Source organism: Pipistrellus kuhlii, unplaced genomic scaffold (genome assembly GCF_014108245.1).
Source record: "Pipistrellus kuhlii isolate mPipKuh1 unplaced genomic scaffold, mPipKuh1.p scaffold_m20_p_53, whole genome shotgun sequence".
Taxonomy (NCBI): Eukaryota; Metazoa; Chordata; class Mammalia; order Chiroptera; family Vespertilionidae; genus Pipistrellus; species Pipistrellus kuhlii.
The window spans coordinates 1,076,433-1,103,842 of NW_023425555.1; the positions used below are offsets into that span (position 1 = coordinate 1,076,433).

At 57.7% G+C, this 27,410-nt stretch overlaps 1 protein-coding gene across 3 annotated transcripts; it reads right to left on the bottom strand.

Annotated features, from left to right (window-relative positions):
* Positions 1-663: 663 nt before the first annotated feature.
* Positions 664-27,362, bottom strand: PTPA (protein phosphatase 2 phosphatase activator). Of its 3 annotated transcripts, XM_036416112.2 has the most exons (10): positions 27,120-27,362; positions 24,343-24,440; positions 21,642-21,728; positions 16,223-16,348; positions 14,488-14,605; positions 12,657-12,756; positions 11,633-11,757; positions 10,693-10,793; positions 5,505-5,612; positions 664-1,923 (listed from the first exon to the last, which is right to left on the bottom strand). In XM_036416112.2, exons 1-10 carry the CDS (start codon positions 27,148-27,150, stop codon positions 1,846-1,848), a joined length of 972 nt encoding a protein of 323 aa, XP_036272005.1. In that variant the 5' UTR covers positions 27,151-27,362; the 3' UTR covers positions 664-1,845. The 3 variants fall into 3 exon arrangements, with proteins under 3 accessions (XP_036272005.1, XP_045429576.1, XP_045429577.1); XM_045573620.1 differs by lacking the exon at positions 21,642-21,728; XM_045573621.1 differs by lacking the exon at positions 5,505-5,612.
* Between the last annotated feature and the right edge of the window lie 48 nt (positions 27,363-27,410).

Genomic DNA, 27,410 nt, shown 5'->3' on the forward strand with positions numbered 1-27,410 from the left:
TCAGGCCCAGCAGCTGGCCCAGCTCCCCCGCAATGAGACGGGCGCAGAGGGAGATAGAGGCACCCTTAACTGCAGGCCCTCTCGGAGCCACGTCCAGTCCCAAGGCTGACCCAGGAGCCCCGAGGGGCTGCTTCTCCGAGACTGGCCACAGTGAGCCCTGGGCATCTCCGTGCCAGCCCCGGGCTGAGGACCTCACAACCTCCATGCACCCCGGCAGCTGCCCTGGGCCTGACCCCGTTTTACAGATGAGGAAGCTGAGACTCAGACCTTAAAGCTGGAGTGCAATCAGGATTGGAACCCAGGTCTCCGCTCCCAGGCCTGAGTGGGCGACCAGAACATGTCCAGGGCGGCACCTCCCCACTGCCAGGAAAGTCTCACCCCATCCCAGCAGCAGCTCTGGCCCGCGGCTCCACGGCCAAGGGGAGGGGCTTGCTGGGGGGCGGTTCTGTGGAGGTGGAACAAGCACGCGACATGGAAAGACATAGCTGGGCTGGTTGCTGTGGCTCCACAGGCTGAGTGTCATCCAGATGCCAAAAGGCCGCCGGTTCAATCCCACATGCCCGGGTTTGGGGCTGGATCTGAGTTCTGGGGAGGCAGCCGACCGATGTCGCTCTCTCTCTCTAAAATCAACAAAAACATTATTTTTTTAAAAAGACACAGATGACAGGTGCAAAACAGAGGCTTTAATCCGAACAGCAATGAAGGCGCCAAGGGGCTGAGAGGGCCTGGGGGGCACAGAAGGCGGTGTCTGACCCGGAGGGAGGGGACACTGATGGGGCCTCTCCTGGGAAATTATTTCTGTGACGCTAGTGGCTCCCGTCCCAGCCTCTGCCAGGCCACTGACCCGGATCCCAGGTCAGCCCTGGTTGTGCTTCTGTGTGCTCCCGTTCCCAGAGGGTGCGGCGTGGTGGGCGCGGAGGGCAGCCTGGCTTGGGCAGGGAGGGTCTGCCAGAGCCAGCCCGGGAGCAGCGCTGGGAACTCTGGAATGGACACGCTCACCCTTTGGGGGGGCCTGCCATCCGCAGAGCCAAAGCCTGGGCTCGGGGGCCATCGCCCTCCTCCTGAGCAGAGCCAGGGAGGTGGGAGGACCAGAGAGCAGGCTGGCTGAGCCTCCTGCAGCCACTCACCACCGGCCACAGGGGCGGAAGCAGGGCCCGGCCTGGGAAAGCAAGCGCGGAGAGGAAACAAGTGGTCGTAAGAATGTACGGAGAGGAACCTGGGGTCTCCAACAGCTGGCCAGCGCCCCTCCTCGGCCTCTGCCGCCCCCAGCCCCTGCCGTCTGCCCCCCCAGAAAGCTGAGAGACGGCCTCACAGAAGCCCAGCCCACACAAAGGGAGCAGCCCCAGCAAAGTCAAGGCCAGAGAACGGAAAAAGCCAGGACGAGGCACTGAGCACAGGTACTCGAAGGCTCCCTCAAGCCAAGGCCGCCACCAGCCTCCGCCTCGGCCTCGGCCTCCGGCCTCATACACCCGCCCCCAAACCCAGCTTGGGAAATGGACCCACCCGTGGGAGCAACTGCTCCAACCCCGAGAGCAACAAAATCAGCAAACGCCTCCATCCCGCCTGCACAGAACAGCCTGGATCTCAAACGGGCGGCAGGGGGAGGAGAGGGGCTGGGGTGGCGCAGGGCGCAGGGACCATCCACCTGGCGGAAGTCAGGAAACTGGCCCCACTTTGGTCACGTGTCTCAACCTGGGTATTTCAGCCTTATGCCCTGGCCTTCCCCACCCCGCACTCACAGCCCCAGCAAACAGCCTCTCACCGAACAAAGAACAGGGGGGGGCGGGAGGGGACATGGCTGGGGCGGGGGCGGACACAGGAACACGGCTCCGGCTGCTCGGCCTCCTAGCACAGGGAGACAGGGTGGATGGGCAGCAGGCTCCCGAACTTGAAGTGCTGGATCACGGGGAACTTCTCCAGGCACTGCGGGAAGGAGACGAGAGCAGAGTGAGCGCTGCACGCTCAGGCCTGAGGGACCCAGAACTCCAGAGGCTCACACCACCCGGGCTGAGGAGGCCCAGCCGCACAGCAGCCCCTGGCCTGGGGGAAGGCAAGGCCTCCTACCTGTGCCAGACGCCCTCCTCCCACCCAGACCCCCCCTCCAGGACTGTCACCCCTACCGAGGAGAACGGGATTGAGGGGGAGATGAAGGCGGGGGAGAGGGAGGGCAGGGGAGAGGGAGGGGGAAGGGGGGGGGAGGGAGAGAGAGAAGGGAGGGGAAGGAGGAAGAGGAAGAGGAAGAGGGAAAGGGGAGAGGGAGAGGGCAGCCCAACGCCCCAAAGCAAAAGCCAAGAAGAGAGGCAGCCCAGGGACATCCCTTGACCCAGAGTGGGAGGTGGCACCAGCGGGAAAAGAACCCTCCATCCAGCTCTTTAAGGGCCCCCGTAGCCCAGGTCCCAGCCGGACAAATGATGTGGGGACACTGGAACCCAGGCCTGAGGACGGTTCAAGGCCCATTTTTTCTCATTTTCAGTTCTTTGGGCTGAAAAGGCATCTTGGCACTTCAGAGAGAGACAATAAGAACCAGCTGACAGTCCCTCCTCCAGGGCAATCCCAGGAGCCCTGTGTGGGGCAGAGAACAAGGGCATGGGCAGGGGGATGGTGCTACTCCGCAAACCCAGGCTCTGGCAGAGGAGAGGAGAGGAGACGGAGAGGGAACGAACAACCCCCAGAAGCTGGCCAGTCCCAGCAGACCCCAGGCCGGCACCCGGCCTCTGGCTGGGCCGGCAATGCTTCAGAAGCACAGGGCCAGGAAGGGGAGGGGCCCGGGCCCAGCTCCCGGCCCCCCGCACACAGCCCTGGTCCCTGGTCACGCGCTGGTTCTCACAGGCAGCAGCTCCAGGCATCGGAGGCTCTGCCTCCCCTCAGAAACAACCAGAACGTGCTGGGCACTTCCTGGCTGGGGTGGCCTTAGGGGGGTAAGCTGCCTTCTGTGGCTGTGGCTGCAACTTCCAACTAGCTCAGAGGGGACAAAGGCTTGCCAGGACCAGCCAGGTCCCTCACCTCCACCACCAGCTACAGAGATGAGGCCTGCAGCTTCGGGTCAGGGGGGAGAGGGGGGTCCAGAGCCTGGAGGGAGGCCGGGAGGCAGCAGGAAAGGGAGAGCTCTGTGGGGTGGAAGGACAGGCAACCAAGCTCAGAGTGAGCAGACCTCCAGGCTACATCGGGCTCCGGGGCCTGGGGCAGAGAAAGTGGGGAGCAGCAGCTGGGGGTGGTCCCTGGGGGAGGAGCAGCAGCAGATCTAGGCCAGAGGCAAAGTCAGCTGCCATTGTGCTTATGTCATGGAGGAAGTGGTGGGAGTGAAAGGGGGGAGCAGGGCCCTGGAATTTGAAAAAGGGTCAAAGGTCAACCTGCTTCTCGCAGCAAAGGCAGGCGGCTTGGGGAGGGGGTGGAGCAGAGAGCTCTCCACTCTCCCCTCAGAGGCCCTGGACAAGCTTCCTCAGGCCCCGGGAAGCGGGTGGGGCTAAGGCAGAGGCTGCTGGAGGCAGACAGCCCGGCTCAGGGCGGCAGTGAAAGGGCCCCTGGCGGCCTTTCTCCCGGCTCACCTGGCCCGGCCACACCTCCCTGCCGAGGGACAAAGGCTGGAGGCGCAGGCCAGCAGGCCCTCGGGGCCCTGGACCCGGCGGAGCAGAGGCCCCTCTGCAGGAAGAGCCGGCACAGGAGGGAGCGCTGGGCTGTCCAGTTCAGGAAGGCCGGGCCGGCAGCAGAGAGGCAGGCAGCCGCTTCCAAACCCGGCCGCCGCCCAGGGGCCTGTGACCGCACGGCCCCCCGGCCGCCGGAGCCGTCTCTGGGCAGGCGCATGCGTCCCAGACTCCCAGGGACCAAAGACCAAGGGCCACTCTCGGCCACACCACAGAGACTGGTGTTCCTAAGGTCGCCGGGTCCCGCAAACAAGGCCACCGCCACCCTGTGCCCCGCAAGGCTGCCAGCTCGCACTGCGCCTGCGTGCACCCGGAGCAGGGCCTTCCCGTGTTTTCTGCTCATGCTCCCCCCTCGGTCCTGAGCTGCAGGTCCGGTGGGTCCCTGTCCTCCTCGTGTTCCACATCCACAGAAACTGCCCCTGCCGCCGGGACTGTCCTCCCAGCACCATCCCCTCTGGTCTGAGTCTGCTCCTCCCGCCTCCGCTGTCAGTGAGAAGGTGGCAGGGTCTCCTGTTCTCCCTTAAGGGCCCAGGGCAAGATAAGTTTAGTTACTCAGCCAGGAGCCTGCAGGGCGGCATCTTAAGAACCCAAACAGGAAGGGCACCAGGGTCCTGCCTGTAACAGGCGGGTCCCAGGAGGGGGAGGGGGAGGGGGAGGGGGGTAGTGAAGGGCCCTTCGCCCCTTCCATTCGGCACACAGCCCCAGCAGTGCGTTCAGAGTTCCCGTCAGCCCCCGCTGAGACTGGCGGGCGGAGGGCAGGGGCCAGTCAGGACCAGTACCCCCAGAGGGCGGTGCTCTCAGGCAGAGGCAGAGCAGAGGGCCGGCTGCCCTGCCCGGAAGGAGCCGGTGCAGCCCAGGAACCTCCCTCCTCGCAGATTAGGGAGGTATGTGGGCTGGAACCTAAACACAGGATGTGAAGCCCAGAGGAAAGGGACTGGAGGGGGAGGGGCGGGAGGAAACAGAGGGCCAGCCCGGTCAGTTCCAGTGCCGTTAACCCCTTCAGGGCCATGCAGGGGGAGCCAGGCCGCTGGAAGCCTCTGCACTTCCAAACTCTACCACCCGCCGACCGCTCCCCCTCTCCCTGCCTGCCATGGGCTCTGAGTGCCCTGGGGCCATGCAGTGGGTCCAGAGACAGATCCTCCCTCAGAGGAGGCAGACGGATGGCCAAAGGTCAAGGGATGGCACCACAGACAATACCTCAGACCCCGTCTAAGGCGACAGGACCACCTGCTCTAGGGGGACTTCACACCCAGGCCCTTCCCTGGCCAAGGCCAAGCGGCTCAGACTGGTCTGCCCCAGCTGTGGAAGGAGCCAGTGGGAAGGACTGAGCGGAAGTGAAATGGCTCCTCCCTACATGCAAGGGAAGGCCACCCCTGTGGCTGGGAGAAGGGTGTCAAGGAGGACAAAGAAGGCAGGGCACCCCCAGGAGCCCTGGGAACTCTGACTGGGGTGGGGGAGGGCCACCTCAAGTGGTCATTAAAAATGCCAGCTCTGGCCGGCCAGCATGGCTCAGTGGTTGAGCGTTGACCTATGAGCCAGGAGATCACGGTTCCATTCCCGGTCAGGGCACGTGCCTCCAAAGGATAAAACCTTTCCAAGCATGTCTTCATTTTTGTATCCCTGTGGGTGACAGCTATGAGGGGCCTCTGGCCACCTGACAGGCGGGAATGGAGATTTCCCCTCCACCACCCCCCACCCCCCAGCAGCAGGGCCTTCCCTCCCTCACTTCAGAGCTGGACCTCAGTCCAGTGCTGTCCTGAAAGCCCATCCCACAGATGGAGGTGCTGAGGCTCCAGTGTGCGAAGGGCGGGCCCAGAATCCAGAGCACAGCAGTGGGGCGGGGTGGGAATAGCAGCCCCTCACCTCGGCCTTGTACATGCGGATGAGGCCCTGGTTCACCTTGGACCAGGTGGGGACGGCGCTGATGTTCCACAGCTGGTTGGAGTGCTCGGCAAAGGGACCCGTCTTCATCTGGAAGAGAGTTTGCAGCTGGGAGCCCATGCCTGCTCCCCATGGCAAGGTCAAGCATGCATACACGTATACACATGGAAGCATGCACACACACACACACACACACATATGGGCACCAGGCCACAGCAACTGCCTGTGGGGCACACACATACGAGCACGCTAACAGACAGAGACAGGGTCCCTCTTGGCCTACGAGTCTCACTGGGCAAACATAACCCTACTCAACCTCTTCTTCCACAGCCACAGGGCGGGGTCTGGTGCCCCCCGCCCCCCGCCCAGCAGCCTCAGAGAAACAAACCTCCACCCAAACTCCCGGTGCCTCTCCCCCTGGCAGCACGGGGACCCACTCCCACTTAGACAAACAGCAGCCTGGACCCCAACTTGCCCAGCCCAGCCCCCCACACAGGGTGGGCTCTGCACTGGGCACCGGGCCTAGTTGGCAGAGCTAGAAGCCGAGGGAGGGGTCGGTTTGGAGGGTGGCACGCTGGGTGAGACCAAACCAGGCGTCGCCTGCAGAGTGGACGAGGGCGCCTGTGAGGACTCAGGAGGAAGGTCTGCTTAGAAAACCGGCCTGACTGGCCAGGGAGGAGGAGAGGGAGAGCGACCAGCAGGAACAGGCAGGAGGAGCAAGCACAGCGCCATGCCTGGACTGTCCTCGGGCCAAAAGCCTGGCTCGGGAAGGAAGGAATTCTGCATCCAGCACACTGTCCTGGCGTTCTCGTGACCTCAGAAACCACAGCACTGAGACGGGACGTCCGTGTGCCCCTGACAGCACGAGGCCAGCACACTGGTGTCTAACAAGCAAGCATCAGTCCCTCAGCACTGCCCCTCCTTGGCAGAGGAGCAGCAGCCAAGGATGCTGGGGGAACAGGGTTCAGAACCTGAGCCCCAGGCTTCAGAAGAAAGAGTTTAAAAAGCAAAGAGGCTAAGCTGGCAAGGAAACATAGACTTGGACCCCAAGAGTGTGGAAGATTCCAGAAGAGGCTGTGCGTGGAGGTGGGGCTGAGGGAGAGCTATTCTAGGAAGAAAGGAGGGGTCCAGAGTTCTCTCTGCAGACTGGGCATCTCAGAATAAAGACCCAAAGCATGTCACCACCCCTGCCCTCTGGCTGCGTCTCTGCCAGGTGACCGCCAGGCCTTCCACTCCTTTAGGAAGGGCAATTCCTACAGAACTGCTATTCGGACCCTCCAATCCCTCTCCTGGCCAAGGTCCCCCAAAGCCTATCTCAACCCCCAAATTCAGGACAACAGGCTCCTTCCTCCAGCTGTGTTGCCGCAGCCCAAGGCACCAGAGACAGAACCCACCCTGGTGCTCACAGGCTTCTCCTGGGCCAGTCCCTTCCCCCAGAATCTCCCCTCCTCTACGGGGAGCCAGGGGCCCTGGCCTTCACGGATCTTTGTTCCAATGGTCCTCCTCAAGCAGGCTCCACCCCAACCTCCACCGCCCCTTGGCCCCGCCCCCCGCAGGCTCTGCCCCTGGGGACCGGGGCTGGGCTCCCGCCCTCTCTGGCACTTCCAGGACCTGCGCTCAGGGATCACAGGAGAGTGGGACCAATTTCACTCTGGCCAGGGTGCCACGAGCACGCCTCTCAGGAGGACCCTGCTGCTACCCTGCTGGCTTCGCCCCACAGCAGCTCCAGGGGCCTGCGCAGCAGGGGCGCTCAGGCCAAGGCAGGCAGATGGACGCTGAGGCTCTGCTTCCTGCTTCCTGGGCCAGCCTCACCACTGAGGGCTTGGGAAAGGGCCCCAAAGGCCTCTGGCTGCTGGCAGAGCCGCGAGGCCGAGCTCCAGAGCCCGGTGGCCCTGACTCCACCCAGGAAAAAGCCAGAGCTGCCCCCTCCACCCCAGGCCTTCAGTGTCCTAAGGTCTCCCCAAGTCCCTCAAAAGGGCTCTGTGACTCTGGCGAAGGAAAACAGAGGAGGGAGAAAGGAATGGGGGCAAGAAGACAAAAAAAATCAGCTCCTCCTAGCCACAAAGGGAGAAGAGAAAGAGCGAGAACAAGCAAGCAGGCTGCAGTCCCGCCGTGACCCCAGGGGGATTGTGAGTCAGAGCAGCCATATTGAGCAGGAAATTACTCACAGACGCTGCGTTCCTGCCTCTCCACTCCCAGGAGAATCGGCCTTTTGTAAATGGTTCCTCTGTCAGTAACTGAGGGGGGATGGGGCGGGGGTGGGGAGCTCTGCACAGCGCCTTCCTGTCAGCTCCTTCCCTTCCAGCTGAAATCTGATCCCTCCCTTCCCAAAACTCCAAATTTAGAAGCCAGATTGAAACTGAAATTCTTTTCCTGCCTGCCCTGCTCTTAAAGGCGCCAGGGCTGCATTTCGGATGCCACAGCAGCTCTGCCAGTGGGGTCCACCCTCTTCTGGGATGCCAGGCTAGCAGGGCAAGTCGTGGGCTGGCTCCTCGCCCCGCAGGAGGCTATGGGAGGAGGGGCCGGTTTTATTTCCCACTTCCCGTTTTCTTCCACCTCCGCCCTGCGCCAGCCCCACCGAGGGACGCTGCCCTTCCAGACCAAGCACACAGACTTGCACACCGGCCTCCTGGTCCCCCGTGCCAGTGCCAGGCCAGGCAGCTACTCATCCATCAGGGGCTACAAAATGGTGGTCTGAGGTGGCAGGGGGAAGGGCTGGGGTAGTGTAGATGCTGCAATCAGCAGCCAAGCCAGTGGGTGAAACGGGCCCTCGCTGGTCACCTCAGCTCTGGGCACACCCCTGCTAGCATCCCATGTTTACCACCATGCCCCAGCACCTAGACCCAAAGTGGAAACCAGGCTATGCAGAGAGTGTGGAACCTCGGAGAAATCCCCCTCCCAGTTCATGCCTCTCCCCCAATTAAATGTTAAAACCATCTCCAAGTTTGACATGCCTTTAGCACCACCTAGTGGTCATTGTAGGGCTAGGTCTTTCTGAAGCTGAAATTTGTGCGGGGTGTGTGTGTGTGTGTGTGTGTGTGTGTGTGTGTGTGTGTGTGTGTTTTCCTCTCAGCCCAGCCTGCACCCTCTCCAATCCAGGACCCCTCCGGGTATGTCCAACTACCGGTTTAGGCCCAAGCCCCAAGATCAGCAGACATCCCTCTCACAATCCTGAACCACTGGCTCCTAATCACTCACCTGCCTGCCTGCCTAACTGGCCCACCCTGCCAACCTGATTGCCTCTCACTGCCACTGTGTGCCAGCCTGATTGCCCCTAACTGTACCCCCTGCTGGTCTAGTTGCCCCTCACTGCCCCCTCTGCCAGCCTAATCGCCCCCAACTGCTCATCTGCTAGCCTGGTTGCCCCTGCCTCCCACCCGCCGGCCTGGCCACCTCTTACTGGCCCCCTTGCTGGCCTGGTCGCTCCTCACGGCCAGTCTGGTTGCTCCTCACAGCCTGCTTGTTCAGTCATTTGGTTGTCCCTCACTAACTCCCCTGCTGGCCTGGTCGTAAGCAGCCATCTTGTGAGGGTGTGAGGGTTAATTTGCATATTACCTCTTTATTATATAGGATATCCAACAAAAATACGAAGTTTAACCTGGAGTCAATTCCCATATTCCCTGAGGCTTGGCCTCACCTTCTTCCTTGTTAGTTACTGGCAGGGACCCAAGGGATTGGCCCACCACGAGGGGGAGCCAAAACAGTTTAGTCCAGCAGTTGCCAACCTTTTGGACCTCACAGTCCACAGACCACCAGCTGGTGACTGCTGCTCCAAAGGTTTCCTTAACCAGCAGGTGCCAACCTTTCAGACTGGTTGGCAACTGTTGGTTTAGCCCCTTGCCTCACGTGAGCCAAGCCCCTGGTCAGCATAAAATGTACACCCTTTCCCCCTCCCTGCTCCTCAGCTCCTCCTGGGGTCCCCGGGCTCTGCAGACCCTTGCATGCCACTCTGGAGGGAGCAGCACGTGACTGGCTCCGCAGCAGTGAGCCAGGCTGCCCGCAGTCCTCCCGACCTTGGGCCAGCCACACTGCTGAAGGCAGCAGATCTCTGAGAGGGAAGTGGGGCCGCCCAGCCGTCAGTCCCGGGTCCATTTGCTGACTTGGAAAAACATGTCGTTCCCCTCTGGCCTCTGGAGCTGGGCAGAAGCCTGAGCCGAATGCTGACCAGGAGCCTGGAGCCCCAGCTGCTTAACCAGGCTTCCCCCTTCTTTAGGGGGCTCAGAACGGGCAGCCAGGTCAGCAGCCCTCACAGGTAGGGGTCCACAGGTGTGCCAGGGACAACACCGGGGCCAGTAGACCTGCTTGTGGGCATCCGGACAGAGAACGGAGACAAGACCCTCTCCAGACACAGAGCCAGGGCCCCTTTGGCAGCTGGGGGAGGGCCTCCTGGAAGAGAGGCCCTGAGAGCAGCGGGCAGTCACCCGAAAAGTGTGTTTAATACACAGCTCTGGCTCTCGTCCTCCAGACTCTGACTCCGAAAGCTGGGGTGGGCACAGGAACGCGCGTTTTAAAAATCCTCACCTGAGAAGTATATTTCAATTCTTTTTTTTTTTTTAGACACGGTGAAAGGGTGGGGGGAGGAATGAAACACACTGATTAGTTGCTTCTAGCTGGGGATTGAACCTGCAACTAAGGTATGTGCTCTTGACTGGGAATCCAACCCGAGACCACTTGGGCCTGGGGCCACCATTCTAACCATTGAGCAAACCAGCCAAGGCAAGGGACATGCATTTTAACAAGCTCCAATGCGATCTTGGAGGCTCAGTTAAACAGTCGTGCGTGTGGGCGGGTCCAGGCTGCTGTTTTCACCCGTGGCTCTTCACCTGCCCGTCCCCAGGCCCTGACAGAGAAATCTGTCCTGCCGTCCACACCAGCATCTCTCCACCCCCCCAATGGCTTCACCCACCCATCCACAACAGAGCTCACAGACCCTGGGGCCCCACCTGCAGGATTGACACCCCCACCTTCCACCTGCTGCTTCGGTCACTGAGTGCTGGTGAGCGAGGCCTAGTGTCATCCCACGTAGACACCCAGGTGGCCAATCCAGGGGAGGGGTCCTGGATGGTCAGAAGCTGACTTCAGAGGGGCCTAGTGGGGCTGCCTTTTCCATGATCAGCCTCCGGGGCCAGCACTGCCAGCTCTGGGCTTCTCCCTCTCCCCCTGCCCTCACCTCGGTGATAAACAGGATACACTCCAGGAACATGAAGTCCTTGTGATTCTCGTTCACGGCCTTCTCGTCGACAAAGTGCCTGGGCTCCAGATACGGGTGATCTGGGAACAGCAAAGAGCCCCGGGGTTCAGAACCAGGTGCTCACACCCCCGGGCACCTTGGCCCACACCCACCCAGGGCCCTGAACACTGGACCTTACAGGGGCAATCGATGGCCTCGTGTGTGTGAACATGCCAGTGTGACAAGCTCCGGCTCTGCTTCTTTCTAACCATGTGACTCAGTCCCCTCATCTGTGCATGGGGGTACGAACAGTACCACCTGACAAGCACAAGCACAGAGAAGCACGTGGCGGGTGCCTGCGCAGGGGCAGTTGGTGGTCGCCAGGCTCACAGAGAAGGCTCGGGAGATCCCCACCTGAGCTCTCAGAGCAGGGCCTGGCAGAGTGCGTGCTCAACAAATGGTCACTCATTAATATTCACAGTTATCACCACACACTTACCCACTCCCGCTTACCCGGGGGGGGGGGGTCCACCAGAGCAGCCCACAGCGAGGGGCCCACTGCCCAGCACCTGGTGGCAGTGCCCTGAGGGGCCCCTGGCACACCGCTCAATAATGACAGTGGATGACATTGAGTAAAGAGCCCCCGATTTTCAACATAAACCCCACAGCTGCTGCCAGGAGCTGGGGCACATTTCACGCCAGTCCATTATGCGCCAGGCGGGGGCCGCTGCGCCAGCCCATGTCACGTTCCGTTATCTCGGTGGAATCTGCCTCCGCCTGCCACGCTGGCTGCAGCAGGGCGGCAGCAAGCAACCTCCATAAACAGCCAGGCTAACGTGTGCTTTCCCAGATGTCACTATCTGGCCGGAGAAGGCAGGAGGGACAGAGTGCACGCTGGCGGGGAGGGGTGTGTGGAGGGGTGCATGCCCCGCTTCAGTACCTATCAGCTGGGAACTGCCCCAGATGAAGGGCAGAAACTGGAAGTCATCCAGGCCCCACACGCCCTGGCTGCCCGCTGGCTCCATCCGGTATGTTTTCTGGAGTTTCCGCATCACCTCAAGGTACCTGCACAGGAGCGGGGGGAGAGGAGAGAGAGGAGAGGTAGCGAAAATAAAAGGGCAGTCTCAATCCTTCTGCCACCAGGAACTCAGGGAGGCCAGCAATGACCACCTAAGACCACACTGATCTCTATTTCGGTGAAGCCACGCCCCAGTCAGGATCAGCTGATGCTCTCAAAGTAATGTCGCTTCATTTTCCTCCCACACAACCTTCCTTTGGCCCATGAAGGGGCAAAACACCTCCTGGGAAAGGGAACTGGCACCATCAACTCCCAATGCTGTGCAGACCCAGGCCGGACCTCAGCTTCTCCAGCCTCGGCATGCCAGTGCTGTCAGGGCTGCGGCCTACGCTCCGTGGAGCGCCTGCACCACAGCATGGCTGGAGCAGGGCCCGGACGGACTCTGCCAGCTGCGCTCCCGGGCGGCGTTCGCGCGGTGAGGGCACAGGTCAGGGCTGGAGCGCCTGGCTCCCCTGGCTGTGTGGCTGCTTCTCTGCCTGTGCTCATCTAACAACGGAAATGGCAGGGCCACGTCCCCGGGTTTCTGTGGGAACTAGCCATGTGCCGCTGAACGACGGGCACACGTCCTGAGAAACGTGCCATGAGGCGGCTCCGTCGCCGAGCAGCCATCTCAGAGTGCACGTGGCCAAGCCCAGGCCCTGAGCAGGGGTGCAGCACTCTGCCCGCCTCCACAGGGGAGCACTGGGAAGCCTTAGCAATCCTGAGGGAGCGTGTCCTTCCCTGGTTTGCACTGGGACGGCCCGTCTGCAGCCCCAGCTGTTAGGACAGGACCACAGAGCCACGACGCTCCGAGAACCTCACCCCCTGCGCCAGCCTGACAGGGACGAGGAGAGACCACTCGTTCCTCCTCCCACGGCAGTTACCCTCCTGCCCTCGTCTCACTCACCGATTGAACACCTTAAAGACAATAGCTATCTGGTCGTCCACCCGGAGCACCCCAATCTTGCAGAGACAGCAGAGGAAAGCAGCAAAGGCTGCTTCGTGTCCTGAGGGAGTGAAAACAGCCGAGGTTGACAGTCTTCCAAAAAACAGTGCGACGGTCTCGGTCTCACCAGTATCCCAGTCACCGAAACTGCCCTCCCAGGAGGAGGCCAGCATGGAGGGGACAGGTTCTCTTCCCTGCCCAGCAAGACTGCGGCCTCTGAAGAACCACAGCGCTGTAATTCTCCTCCCAATAGGCCCAGGCTATCGCTCACTAACCCCTGTCCATGTCAGACAGTGCCTGCCCTTGTCTGACAGTTCATGACAGACATTAAATACACAATCACTTCTATGATCCTAGCTCTGAAGGGGAAGGAGAAGGGGAAACTGTCACAGGGGAACCCTGACATACGGGCTCAAGGTTTCCCTAAGAAAATAATATTTAATCTGAAAGGTGGATAAGAATTGGCAAGGCATGGGGGTGAGGAAAGCAAAGAGAGCGTTCTAGTCAGAAGAAACAGCATGTGCAAAAGCCATGAGGCAAGAAAAAAAAAGTGATATGTTTGAAGAACCCTAGGAAGGCCAGTATGGCTAACGCAGAGAGCGAGGGAGAAGGCGTAACAAGATGAGGCTGAGATCAGATAGGCTGAACGGCCATCCTAAGAGCTCAGACGTCATCCCCAGAGCAATGGGGCCACTGAAGGCTTCCAAGCAGGTCACGTTCTAGGCATGATCACACTATAGTCAGAGGCACCCTCTTCCTTTCCTAGTCGTGTCAGGAGTGGTGGTCAGCAGGACAGAAAACACGGACTGCTGTGGACTGAATCCATGTTCACAGAGCCAGAAAACACATCTGGAGGGAGGTGGAGAGAGTATTTCAGGGACTTCCTGTCCTTCTCCTCCCGAATGAAGGGCCCTCCAAAGACAAAGCACTTGTGAACTGTTGCTTTCACCTGCACAGTTTCTGATCATGACCAGCCAGATCCAAACCATCATCATTCAGGGGTGACCATCACTCTTGCACATCTGAGCGCAGCTGAGAAAGGAAGAAAACCCCACCCCTGCTGACCTGGCCCCTCCCCTCCGGGTCTTTCCCTATTAGTCTCAAAGTTTCAAAACTTGATACACCTGTTCCCTAGCAACAGGGGAAGCAGACACAAAGCTTGCCCAGGATCCAGGTCCAAGGGGGCCCTTCTGCAGGCCTACCTCTGCAGCCAGGCAAGGGGAAGGCCCAAGAGAACAACAGCACTTGCATTTGCCTGCTTTGGGGTGGAAGGGGAAGGAAAGGCAGGCCTACCAAAGCAAGGATCCTTCTCAGACACCCCTGGCCTGGAAAACACTCCCCCATTAGGGTGTCCACATGCTCCATTTCCTTGAGAACTCAAGAACATGGGGAATGTGGCAAGAGCAGGGGCATAGGGAGAAGGTGGCCACAATGCTGCCAGAGGCTCCTGAGCTCTCTCATTCCTCAAGGCTTCTGTAAGCAATTTCCTTGAGATATAGTGAGTGCTCAGTAAATCATTTTGGTGATGACAATGAGCTCAGAGAGACCATTTTTACAACGAGCAGGAATCAGCTCTGCTCATACGGCAGCGGGCATATGGCATCAGCTCCCCCTGGTGGTTGGAGCCAGAGCTGCAGGAATAGCAGCAAGCCTTGCAACCAGCAGTGCTGTACCCCAGCTATCCCCATCAGGCTGATGCTCAAGGATCCCCAGAGACAACCCGGAAGCAAAGAGGAAACAGTCCAAGGAAAGGACGCAGTTTAGCCAAGTCAGTGCCCAGAACGGCAGGTACCTGTGCCATAGTCGATGCGCGTGGAGTTCCCCACTGACTCCTTTAGGTAAACGGCCACCTCAGGCACAGCAGCTGCCAGATGGGTGGGGACCACTGTGGCCACCAAATTTTCTGCTTCCTGATAACACAAGAGACACAAAGTGGTGGCAGCAGATTATGCAGCATCATGGTAGGCAAGCGCCCAGGGGCAGCATCTGGCTAGGACCCTGGCTGCTCTGCCAGATGGCCTGGCCCCTGCTCTGACGGGCCACAGAAGGAAAAGAAGGGAGAGCATTTATTCTTATAAAACAAAGACTACTCTGGGGTGGCTTTTCATTTGCTGACCCTTCCTCCAGATGACAAGGTCCTGGGGGCAAGATAGCAGGGATCTGAAAAGAAGACATTAAACTTTCCCATCCGGTGTCCCATCAACATCCCATAGATGTCATCTTTCTTCACACGCCCAGCAAGGGAGTTTGTGCCATGTGTCCAGCAAAAGATGTATGCAAGGATGTTCATGGCAGCACTGTTACAGCAGCCAAACATGAAAACAACCCACGACTGAAATGTCCATCAACAGTAGAATGGATAAATTGTGCTATGTTCACACAATGGAATACTATGCAGCGATGAAAAAGATACACTGCTACACACGACAATATGGGTGAGTCATACAGACATACCATTGAGTAAAATAAGCCAGACATTTATATGACGTTCAAAAAATGTTAAAATCTATCTATGGGACAGAAATCAAAAGAGCTAGGGCGATATCAACTAGGAGGGGCACCGGGCCCTGCTTAAGTGCTGGAATGTTCTATGTTTAATATGGGTGGTGGCTGAAAGGGTAAATATACATTAAGGGTAAAAATACAGTAAGGGCATAAATATCGATACGTTAAGCTGTACAGCTACGATTTGTCAGCTTTCAGTTATAACTCTGAAAGGATCTAACAAAACAGCTCAAGCCCAGGTGCCATCTGAGGTCCCAGAGGCGGCGGAGCCCCTCCCAGGGAGGAGAGCATCGGGCTGGGTCCTTGGCGCTCCCCTCGCCCCATGTGCCAACACCGGGCCAGAGAATGAGAACCCGAGCGCCTCGCGTTCAGTGTGAACACGTGGCGTGAGAATCTCCGGGAGACCCGGGGGAAAGCTGGGTCCTCAGACCCCACGCTGGGCCTGCAGACTGCTTTTCTAAGGACGGGTTGCAATCCTGCATTTTGTTTGTCCGCTTTGAACAGGTATCACCTTCACGTGATTCAAAAATAAACAGGTGGTAAGAGGGCTGCATGGAGAAGTCCCACTCCACCCTTGTCCCCATCCCCTCTTCTCCCCGCCCCCAAAGAAACTACAGTTTTGCCTTTTGTGTCTCCTCCCAGTGATGTTTCCCTATGCAAACTGGGCAATGCAAACACACTTTTATTTCTGCCTCCTTCTAACCAAAAGGCAGCTTGCAATATGCATCACAGGCCTCGCTGCTCTTCAGCCTGACAGTGGACTCCTCACTTTGCCTTACAGCTGCACATGCTCCATTTATCTAACTGACCCCCTGCAGATGGACACACAGGTGTTTCGCTCAGTTGCCTACTAAGAAGCCCTGTGCAGAGAACTGTGTATCCACATGGCCATTCCCAGAGGACGGCTAAATGCATGTGTACTTCTGGTAAATGGAATGGCCGTTTTAACAAACTCCCAGAGATTCTGATATGCCTGAAAGCTCCCTCCAGCCCAGCCCCCAGCCTGTCTGTGGCAGCCTCACCTGGTCCAGTTTGGCATACCAGGTCCTGAAGGCCTTATTCCCAAATCGAGAGGGCTGGTCCACGGGAGGAGTCTCGTCAATCCACCTGTCCAGGGTGTTGAGAAGAGCCACCAGTTTCTCAATGGCCTGTGGGGGCAAAAGAGAGGCAGCCAAGACACAATGACCAAGCGAGAGCCAGCGGGAAGTCCCAACTGTTGCTGAACAATGACCCCAAAACATGGTGCTAACTGGCATCCGCCTTGCTGTCCCCTTTCTTCCCAACATGCTGAGTATGAAAAAGGCCAGGGGCAGTGAGCTTTCCAGAAAGGGACAGCATCCGGCTGAAGGGACAAGTGTGGCTTTGGCAGCTGGTTCTCTGGCTGGCCTCGAGGAGGTGTTGGACAAGCACGAACTGCAGCCCTGCCCTTCTTTTTTGTGTTTTTAATACATTTTTATTTATTTCAAAGAGGAAAGGTGAGGGAGAGAGAGAGAGAGAGAGACGTCAATGAGAGAAAGAGTCATTGATCAGCTGCCTCCTGCATGCCCCACACACTGGGGATCGAGCTAGCAACCTGTGCACATGCCCTGACCAGGAATCAAACTATGACCTCCTGGTTCATAGGCTGATGTTCAACCACTGAGCCACGCCAGCTGGGCACACCTGACCTTTTTCATCAGAATCAGTGGGGTCTTCTGTTTAGTACGTAACACCGCCTCACAACAGAAAACAGAAATGTAAAAGGAAGAAAACAAAAATCACCAGTAATCCTAACACCCCAAAATAAGCATTATTGACTTTTTAACATATTCTTCATTTCCCCCCACTTTTTTCTATTGCTTATCATGGTGACAATGTCTAAGGCAGCCAGATTGATTCAAAAAACACCATTTAGTTGTCACAAGACCTGGAGCCAGTGACTTTAACTCTGTGCCTATTACTTCATCTTAAAACTGGCATGCTGGTTAATACCTCTCGAGGCTGTCATGAGAACTAAACAACCATCCGTGAAGGATGCCTAGTGCAGGGCCTGGCACAGGTGATGGTGTGATTATACACAGACTCTGAAGGGGCACAGCACACACTGCTTTGTAGCCTACTTTCTCCTGAACCTCTTTCCACATCAGTATGTAAGCATGACTCCAATAAGTGACCAAGACTTCACTGTGCCAGTGAACTACAATTTATTTACTGAACCCCTCACCCCTCACTACTAAATGTTTGGGTTCTTTCCAACTGATCACTACCCCAAATAACACGGAGATAAGCAACCTGGCAACTCATCCTCCGTGAAAATGCTGGGTCAAGGTGTAAACGTGGGTAATGCCTTGTAGGACCACAGGTGTTCAGATCCCGTCCCTCATCGCCACCTTTCCCACAGAAGACAGGGCTGAGGAGTGGAATCGGTGTCACAGGCCAGGCCAACATGAGCACACAACATGTTACTCAACACAGCCATCAGGGAGGCGGCCTCGCCAAGACGCAGGTCTGTGAGGACGGGGAGAAGAGAGCTCCTTGCAGATGGGGCTGACAGAAATAGCCAAGTGAGGGGCAACGAGAGGCCAGGGAGAACACGATACAGCAGACAGTACCAGTCAGGTGCCCTGGGAGGAAGGACCTGCCGAAAGGATCACGCCTGTGCCTACTGACCATAACCATCCAAGGTAGCGGTCACCAACCTTTTGGACCCCATGGACCACCAGTGGTCCACAGACTACCGGTTGGCGACCACTGGTCTAAGGAGATGCCTCCAGAGGCCCTGGCACCGGTAGGAACCAGCAGGGTGGTGCCCACAGAAAAAGTTGTGATAAGGAGGGCAAGGCCTGGTCAGGTCTGCCATGCAGAGACGCGTCCCAAGAGCCATGTATGTACTTGGAGGTGGGAGCGTAGGGGGAGCCTGAGCTAATGATATACATACTACCCGATGCCCCCCCTGTACAGCCCCAGGAGGCAGAAATCACATTGCTACCCATGCAAGCAGTGCCTCCTGTCATTGGGCAACATGACAACAGCCCTCATCACCCCGTTCCCAGGCTCGAGGCCCTGGAGGAGGGAAAGGACCTGCGGAGAACAAGGCTCCCTTCAGACTTGGCTGAAGCAGTGGCCTGGTGACCTACGCCTGTGTGCCGAAATGTGGCAGGAAGTGCTGTGAGAACCTGTCTGTGAAGAACCAGGTCACCAGGAACACTGGTATCAGGGACAGAGCAACAACTTCATGGAGCATCTGGGGCTGAGGAGGGTGCTGCAATAATCCTGGCCAGAGATGTCAGTCTGTGGTGACACACCACGGGGGACTAAGAAGATGCTCCAGCCCGCAGAAGCAGGCTGACCATGAATAATTTAAAGGCTCCCCGCCCTGCGATCTGCATCGAGTGTTCCCATTGGGGGTGGGAGGCTGCCTCTATTGTTTGGCTAGTTGGGGGAAAAGGTCCCAGGAGGGAGAACTTGGGCTTGAACCTGAAAACACAGAGAATACATTGAGCTGCACTCCTTCTCCCTAATCCAATGCTTTCTTTTTGGATTTCATGGACAAGTACAATTTTGGAGACATTTTTTATTTTGCTCTCATTTTAAAAATCAAACAGAAAAACAGTAAATAAAGAAATAAGACTCAGATCTATTATCATCTTTATTTTGCAAAAATTAAAAATTCTAACCCCAAAGAGAAGGACAAACATAATCTCAAAACGAAGGCGAGCCTTCTAAACATGGGTGTGGACAAGCCCACGTCGCCCTTGCTTGTCCCCTTTGCTACAGGAAGCCCGGAGCCGCCACCCGAGACCACTGTGCCCTCTCCCCAGCTGCAGCTGTCATTCCGGCAGCAGGGGGCAGCAGTGAGTAGCATCAGGAGACAAGGAACCCAGCAGAAGACAGCTGTGCGTGCTGTACTTGAGAACCTGGGCCCTTTCCCAAGCTCCAGTGCACCCCGGCGCCCATCGTGGAGACCATCTGTAAGTGTGCTGTGGGACCTTGGGAGCCGGCCAGCTCCTCGGGAAAGGAATGGCCCAAAAGAAGCCGTTACCGGATGTGAGCCCGGATGGTACACAGCTGGCAGTTTTAGCTCAGCTTGCCATCACCCTGTTTGCTTTGTTTTTTGTTTGTTTGTTAATCCTCATCTAAGGACTTTGTTTCTATTGATTCTTTTTAAAGAGAGTGAGGAGGAGGAGAGAGAGAGAAAGAGAAAGAGGGAGAGAGAAAAGAAATATTGCTATGAGAGACACACATCTATTGGTTGCCTCCTGCACATACCCCCCCCGCCTGGGGATCAAACCTGCAAACCAGGTTCATGCCCTTGACTAGGATTCAAACCTGAGACCCTTCAGTGGGTGGGCTCTCTAACCACTGAGCTACTGGCCAGGGCTGCTTTGTCTTCTGTACTCTATATAACTCCATACTGACAAAACCTTTGTTGCAGAGACATGACTGACAGGCTGCCCCGGTCACACGTAAATCCTAATAAACCCATGTCGTTTACAGCCAGTCCTCTGGGCCTTTATTTGGAATTGGTAAGCAATATGCTGAGGCCTCCTCGGACCTCGGCTCTTTGCAGAACACAGCTCCCATCTGTGGGTTGAGGCCACTTGCCGTGAGCTGTGCCTCCTGCTGCCCTGCCAGCTGTGGGCAGAATCGGGAGCCCTCTGGAGACTATCACCTCTGTGCACTGAGTGGGGAGCCGCCCACCGCCCCGGTGCTGGGATGAACCCAGCTCAGGAAGAGCCGAACTGAAGCAATAACACTGTTCGAAGATAGAAATGCAAAATAGTTAATGATAACAATCCTAGTTATAAAAAGCCAGGGCCCATCACAACTGAAACAACCAGACTGAATACAGGCTGCATGGGGCGACAAGGCTGGCAGGGGGGTTAGTAAGGGATGACCAGATGACTGAACAGCAGGCTGCTTGGGGCGACCAGACCGTCAGGGGAGCAGGGGCTCCCGAACGGCAAAAGGGCGCAGGCCCAGGCTGAGGAACCCCCACACCCTCCCCCCCCCTCCCCCCCCCCCACACACACAAAGTGCACGAAATCATGCACTGGGCCTCTGGCAGCCAATAACGATAATGTCATTTAGTAGGTGCCCTGCGTGTGGGATTTAGCAGGTCCTCCCCAGGGGCACGAGTGCTCTGTGGCTCTTCCCACTCCACAGATTAGGACAGAGGGTCACGGGAACAAGGCCACTCAGCTCAGAAGTGAGAGGTTATCAAAACCCATCAGCCTGACTCCAGAGCTGAGCACTTAACCACACTGCAGCTCCGCCAAAGAGCAGCGCCTGTGCTAAGACAGCACCTGGCTGGTGTGGCTGCTCCCATCCGTGTCTCGGGGCAATTCAGGGACCTGGGAGGCATCTGGCAGCTCAGAATCTGCTGGGTAATTAAAACATTCCCCTTTACCTGGCCTTCCCAACCCACTGAGCGAGCAGAGCATTTCCGGCCACAGGCTCCAAGAGGAGCCCTCTCCCACCCTCTGCACCTGGGCCTCAGCCCCGGAGCACTGAGGGGGCAGCTGCCGGGAGGAGACTGCAATCCCCAGCACTGGCTTCCGAGTGACAGAAGGGGGCCTCGGCCACACAGCAACCAGTCAGGGCCAACGTGAGCCTCCGGACAGGTGGAGAGACTGGGCCAGGGCCAGGCCACAGCGAGAGAGCTGGGTAAGACCAGACACTGAGAGGCTCCTCGGGCCCTGGCTTCTGAGATAAGAGGCTCTGGGCCAACTGGGACAGGAATCCAAGAGGCCGCTGGAGGCCTGGGACCCAGCCCTTGAAGATGGCATCCAGCAGAGCAAACAACTTGCAAGACCACACCTTCCCACGGTATCAGCCTCCCTCAGCCCTCGCCCTCCCTCACAAACAAGCCTGCCTCTGAAGCCCAGCCAAGGAGCACCACCAAGTGTGCTCTTCAACGCACCATTCCCACCCCTAGCAGTGGAAACAGTGCCCATGCATGTAGGTGCAAGGATCATCAGGGAAACATCCTAAAAGTCTGCAGCGAGGGGATGTGTAAACATGAGGGCATGGCTCGGTGAGGCAGCCATTCCCAGGCGGGAGAGGGGCTCACAGGGCGGAGCGGGAGGACACTCCCACACTGTTCCCAGGCAGGTCTGAGAGGGAAGAGGGCAAGAGGCCAGGATTGGGACATTCATACACGTCTCTCAGCAATCTCTTCAGCGAGCATGGTTATTTCCTTTGTGATCTCTTTTGACTGAAAACGTATATAAAGATACCAGTTAGCAAAAACGCAGACTACAAAATGGCATCTTTACCTTGACCTCAATTTTCCATTCACAGATTTTAAAAAGTATTAGAAATATAGATACAAAAACGCCAACGGCACATGTGCTTGGAAGATCAGTCTCTGCACTGGCCCCGCTGTGGGCAGTGAGCACACGTGACTCCGTGGAGCTATTTCTGGAAGGCCTGCCACGGCAGGCACCCTGCCCAGCCTACCTCAGAGACGCTGTACTCAAAGGTCAGCTTCTTCCCCTTCACACCTTCGTTGAGGGTCAGGATGAATCCGATGTAGTCGGCGTAGGCCTACCAAACAGGAGAAGGAGTGGGATGTGGAAAGGGCTGTCAGACTGCCACTCTCCTCTAGCCCAGCCAGCCCCTAGCTGCACCCGGTTACCAAAATGCTCCCAGCTGCCCCTGGCTCCCACCTGGGTAGCAGGAGCAGTAGAAAGATAATGCCAAATACCCCTCCCCTCCCCTCCATCCCACACCACTGGCAACCCAATGACACTGGGCCTCCACCAGAATTTACTGTGTGCTCACTCTTGCTGCCAGCAGTTTCTTGACACAACAACCCGTGAGCCAGACCCTATCACTGACCCCGTTCGTTCTACAGAGGAGGAAGCCAAGGCTTCAGGAGAAGTGACTTCCCAAAGTCTCCTAAGACCGAGCTCTCATTAGATGTGGAGCAGGACCAGCCAACCAAACTCCAGAGCAGAGTGGCTGAGGACTCGACCACTGAACTACACCACCGGGCTCCCTCTCCCCTGCTGACCTTCCAGATGGTTCCCCACCCGGCTGTCTGCCCTGGTGCAGATGCCTGCTCCAAGGAGAAGTGTTTTCTGCCTGCCCATGGCCAGGGCTCTCAGCACACCCACCCCCCGCGTCCCGCTGGGCACTCCTGCCCGTTGGGCCGAGGGTGGCACCCACAGGGATAAAAAAGCACTGAAGTACAGGCCCTGGAGGGGCAGTTCCTGGGAACAAGTGACTGCTCAGTCTGTGTCATCATCCCTTTGCCCCGTGCTTCCTTCTTTCCTCCTCATCTAAGCCTAAAGGACACCGGCCCCAGCTGAGTCCTGAGAACCAGCCACTCAGGGTGGAGAAGGGCTAGTCCTACGGCAGGGCCTCTTGCAGGTACGAACGGCTGCAGGTGGGAGGGAGGGACAGTGCAGGCCCGGGGAGTCCCCCACAGCAACTCTCCTGGCCCAGAGCAGGTCTGAGCCCTCCTCCTGACTATGGCCAGTGTCCACAGCTGCCTCTGCAAAGTACAAGGGTGCAAGGACAGGAAGCAGCAATGGGCAGGGTCACCCTCCACAGTCCCTGCTCAGAGGCGGGTCTGAGTCTCTTGGTGACTACCACTCAGGACATTCTTAGGAAGGTGTCTGTGTACAAAGTCTCTACAGATGCCACACCACCACCATCATCATCATCACCATCAGAGCGTAAACATCACACTTACTGCTCAGTAAGGCTCACTGCATGCCTAGCACTGACCTGGGGCTTTATGGCTTTTAAATCATTCAAGCCTCCAAAGGGCCCCATCTCATAGTAGAGGGAACCGAGGCCTGGCCAGGTCTGACAACTGGCCTAAGTCACCGGAAGAGGCAAGGGGAGTCCTGGGCTTCCAGCCCTGACCTCTCTGCCCTCAAGGCCACGCCCTCAGCTGCTGCTCTGCTTCCTGGTGAAACTCTGTCTGGCCACAAGAGGTCCACGCACCTCCCTAATGGGCCTCAGAGGGAGGCTTCCACCAGAGATCGCTCACATGCACATCGGACGAGAGAGTGGCCACATTCCCTAAGAGTGCTGGTGCCGAGAGCAGGACAGGCAGCCTTGGCCTATGGGCCAGAGAGGAAATGCTTCAGGCTCCCTGGACCTGCAGTCTGGTTCACAAATTCTCAACTCTGCCCTTGCAGTGTGGAAGCAGCCATGGACAACAGATACAGGAATGAGCATGGCTGCGCTCCAATAACACTGTATTTACAGAAACAGGCGGAGGGCCAAATTCGTCTGGCAGGCAGCGTTTGCCAACCTGTGGCCTAGACCAGTGGTCGGCAAACTCATTAGCCAGCAGAGCCAAATATCAACAGTATAATGATTGAAATTTATTTTGAGAGCCAAATTTTTTAAACTTAAACTTCTTCTAACGCCACTTCTTCAAAATAGACTCGCCCAGGCCGTGGTATTTTGTGGAAGAGCCACACTCAAGGGGCCAAAGAGCCGCACATGGCTCACGAGCCGCAGTTTGCCGACCACGGGCCTAGGCCAATGTAAGAACAGCACACTCCTCACAAGAAACCTGCCAAGCCTGCCAGAACCCCAAGCCTACCCTCTCTACAAGGGACTCTCCCCACTCCAGCTGACCAGACCAGGTAGGCACCAGCTGGAGCTGGGCCCACGGCCTTCCCTGGGAACTTGAACTTGGCTTTCTTTTTCTCAGTCCCAGTCTTTCTACAGCCTGACCATAGCCGGAGGGACTCGCTGTCACCTTCTGCAGCACAGAGAGCTGGTCTGCCCCAGAGTGCTCTCCGAGGCCTAGGTTTTCATGGAATAACCTCCTCTCCCTTTAAGACACTGGCCCCCCTACTTGCTGGTACTTGGAACCACGAATCAAGTCACACAGTCCTTCATTTAGGACCTCATGTTCGGCCAATACAGCACTCAGGGGGCGATGGTGTGTGAGAACCTGGAGCACGACTCTGTAGAGCTACTCTGGCCCCGGCCCCCAGACCTTCCCACTAACGCGTCTCTGAGCGCTGCCCAAGTCATCTCCCGTCACCTCTCTTCCTAGCTTCTAAGAGCTTGGCTCCAAGGGCGTGAGGGCCAGGAGCTCACAGCCCATCATGTCTAGAAAACCAGTGTCTTTGAAAAAGCCCACGTTTCTCCTCTGAGCTCTGAGCCTGCAGTGTAGACCCCGCGGTACCTGAGACCGCTTCCATTTCCCCATGTCCGGAACCGTGTGGATCTCCTTCTTTGGAATGATAAAGTTCTGAGTGGCTGCAGGGGTCTCCTCCGAAGAATCTTGACAAAGAAAATGAAAAAACAAGCAGATAAATAGAAACCTTCCCAACACACGCACACACACACACACACACCTTTAAACCAAGACTCCAACACCCAAACCCTAGTGTATACCAGACAGACTCCCAGCACAGAGTACTGGCTTATTAGCCAAACCCACTGGCCACCTGACTTTCCTTTCTCTGAGGAAAACAAAGTGTCAGCTGTTGAGGACGCAGTGCCAGGGGCCTGGGGATCTAAGGGATAGGGCAGGGAACATGAGATAAGAGCAAAGCAAACCTCTACCTAATTCAGAATTCAAACCAGGGCCCAGAAAATTCAAACCAGAAACTCTCTTTCTCCTCTCACCTGTCCTACAAGCCTGTTCCCAGAAGCCAAAACTGTAGTAAATTGCTACTGTAAGATGCTAAATAAAGAGCTTTGTGCCCTAACCGGTTTGGCTCAGTGGACAGAGCGTCCCCGGGTTCAATTCCCATCAAGTAAGGGGTGTGCAGGAGGCAGCTGATTGATGTTTCTCTCTCATGGATGTTTCTAATCTCTATCCCCCCCCTTCCTCTCTGTAAAAAAAAATCAATAAAAAATGTTTTTTAAAAAAAGCTTTGTGGCTCAGGCTAGTAACCTAACTACATTGTTTTTATGGGGAAATGGTACACATTCCAAATAATCAACTTGCAAATGACATTTGGGAACAGAGCCCTTCTGAGCATCGGAGGACTGCTCCCTGCAGGTGGCCGGTCCCCCTGGTTACTGCTTAGAGAGGAGAAGCTCCAGGCCAGGCCCGGTGACCGGGGGAAAGGTTGCCCTACAGGAAGCATTGCAACAAAGCACTGATGCAACACACAAGCTGTCAGGTCACAAAATCCCAAATCCCCAAAAGCAAGCCTTCAAACACAGGACTGGGACAAGCCAGGTCAGACACACTCTCTCAGCCTCGAGACTCTGCCTCTGACAAAGGGACCACCGGGGGCAGCTGGACCCCCTGAAACCTCTCGGTGTAAGATGGAAACACCCATAGGGTTATAGGTGCTCCTCAACATCCCCAGAGAGTGAATGCAGTGTCATCTACCATTTTGGAACTGTCCACGGGTCCAACCTGTACCCCCTGCGAAAAGGGTAACAGGAACCCACTCTGACATCACCGCCGTGTCCCATGCGCTGCCCACATCCTCTGGCCACTGCGGCCCCGTGAAGAAGGGGAAGTCTCCTTTTTAAGAAACAAGGGAACAGGCTCCCGGAGGCTGACTGGCCAGCAGGGCGAGGTCTGTGTAACTCCCTAAGTCCAGGTGTTCACTGAGATAAGTAGTTCGCTCTCCTTGCCCCAAAGCGTCCTACTTCACACGTGCGAGAAGGGCCACGCGCACCCAGCCATACACAGCTGACCCCTGCCTTCATCTCTTCCAGTGCACAGGTTCTCCCCCCCACCCCCCACCCCACGTCAGGGACACATCTCAGGGGAATTCTTACGGAGAATGCCTTCTGTCTCCCCATGCCATTACTTCTGAGGCAGCCTGGAGGGGGGTGGGGGAAACATTCAGCCGGAGGACCATATAAGGTCCCGGAAAGCATTTGGTCAGGCCCTGCCAAGGCATCAGGGGTGAGTTAATTAAATGTCTGACCAAATATAGCAGGCTAATCTTAAGCTGATAATTTTGTTATAAACAGCCAATATAGCCCTAGGCAGAAAAAAGGTTCCCCACCCCTGTTCTAAGGGCACACGCACGGAAGTTTTGTGTTAAAGTAAATGTCTGGTTTCCAGTGCCCCGGTCTTTTCGGAGGCGGGGTGTGTGCGTGTGTGTAGGGGAAGGACTCTTTTGATCTTCAAAACTTCTGAGACCTTCCCAGGGATCACAGAACGTAAGACAGAGTGGAAGGAATAGCAAATGCTTCGCAAACACTAGCTGTGTGTTTGGCTAACCTATGTGCTCCTGACATAACTTTAAAAGTCTTCTTAGCTCCAGGTGGGGGTGAGGGGGTGTCCGCAGCCCCCACCTCGTTCTCCAAGATGCGGGTTTGTATCAGATCCTTTCCCTAGCACCTCCCCCGCCCACCCACCCCCGTACTGGAGAGGAACTTAAAAGATGCCGCGGGGTAAATAAAAGTTACAGGCGGTGATGCCAGGGAGAGACTCATCTCCTTGCACAACCAGCCTTCTTAAATTAGTGGTTTAGACGACCGAGAGCAGCTTCTCTTAAATTCTCAGCCACCGAAACTCCAGAGGCCGGCCTCGGGGGGGGGGGGGGGGGGGGGGGCCCGAGGAGGAGGCTGGGGATGGGGTCCAGCAGGCCCAGCCCCGGACACCCCCCACCCTCCCCGCCGCCGGGCAGCCCCGGTCCTCGGCGTCTCCCCCGCCGGATCCGGGCTGACCTCGGCACGAGCAGCGCGGGCGTGGAAAAGGCCTCCGCTTCGGGCCAAGGCCTTGCCCACCTGACCCTCCGGCGGCCCGGGCTCCCCAAGTCCAGGGGTGGCGCCCCAACCACCAGCCTCCGCCGCAGCCCTGGGTCCTGTTCCTCCTTCCAGGGCCCCCAACGCTCCTCCTCCGGGGGCCGCCCTCTCTGGTCCCCGCAGGTCCTCCATCTCCCGACCCTCCCGCGCCGAGCCCAGCACCACACCCCTTCCCCGCCCCCCCCCCGGCACCGCCCCCGCGCCCCCACCGCGGCCCGGCCCGCCGGCGCATCCTACCTGGCGGCGCCTGCCGCTCGCCCTCGGCCATCTTCCTCCCGCCAGGAGCCGGCCCCGACGCCCGCAGCCCCGCACCTTCCACCCCCGCGCTCAGGGCCTCTGGAAATGAACGCCGGCCGGCTATACCCGAGAGCCGAGACTTAAAGTCACCCCAGTGAAGACAAGCGCCATGTCGGTGCGGGGCACTCAGGGAGCATGCCCAGCAACGGCCGGCTCCGGCGGCGGCGCGGCCCGGGCGGCGGCGGCCATGTTGGTGCGGGGCGCCCGGCGCATGCGCACCAACGCCCGGCG

Bases quoted from the DNA above. Each gene is read 5' to 3' on its own strand.
- PTPA (XM_036416112.2), bottom strand. From the start codon at position 27,150: ATGGCCGAGGGCGAGCGGCAGGCGCCGCCAG. The intron at 11,758-12,656 runs GTGAGTGAGACG...GCTCCTGTGCAG, and splicing joins GTCTTTAAGGTGTTCAATCG to GTACCTTGAGGTGATGCGGA. The intron at 10,794-11,632 runs GTACTGAAGCGG...TGCTGTTCCCAG, and splicing joins GGGCAGTTCCCAGCTGATAG to ATCACCCGTATCTGGAGCCC.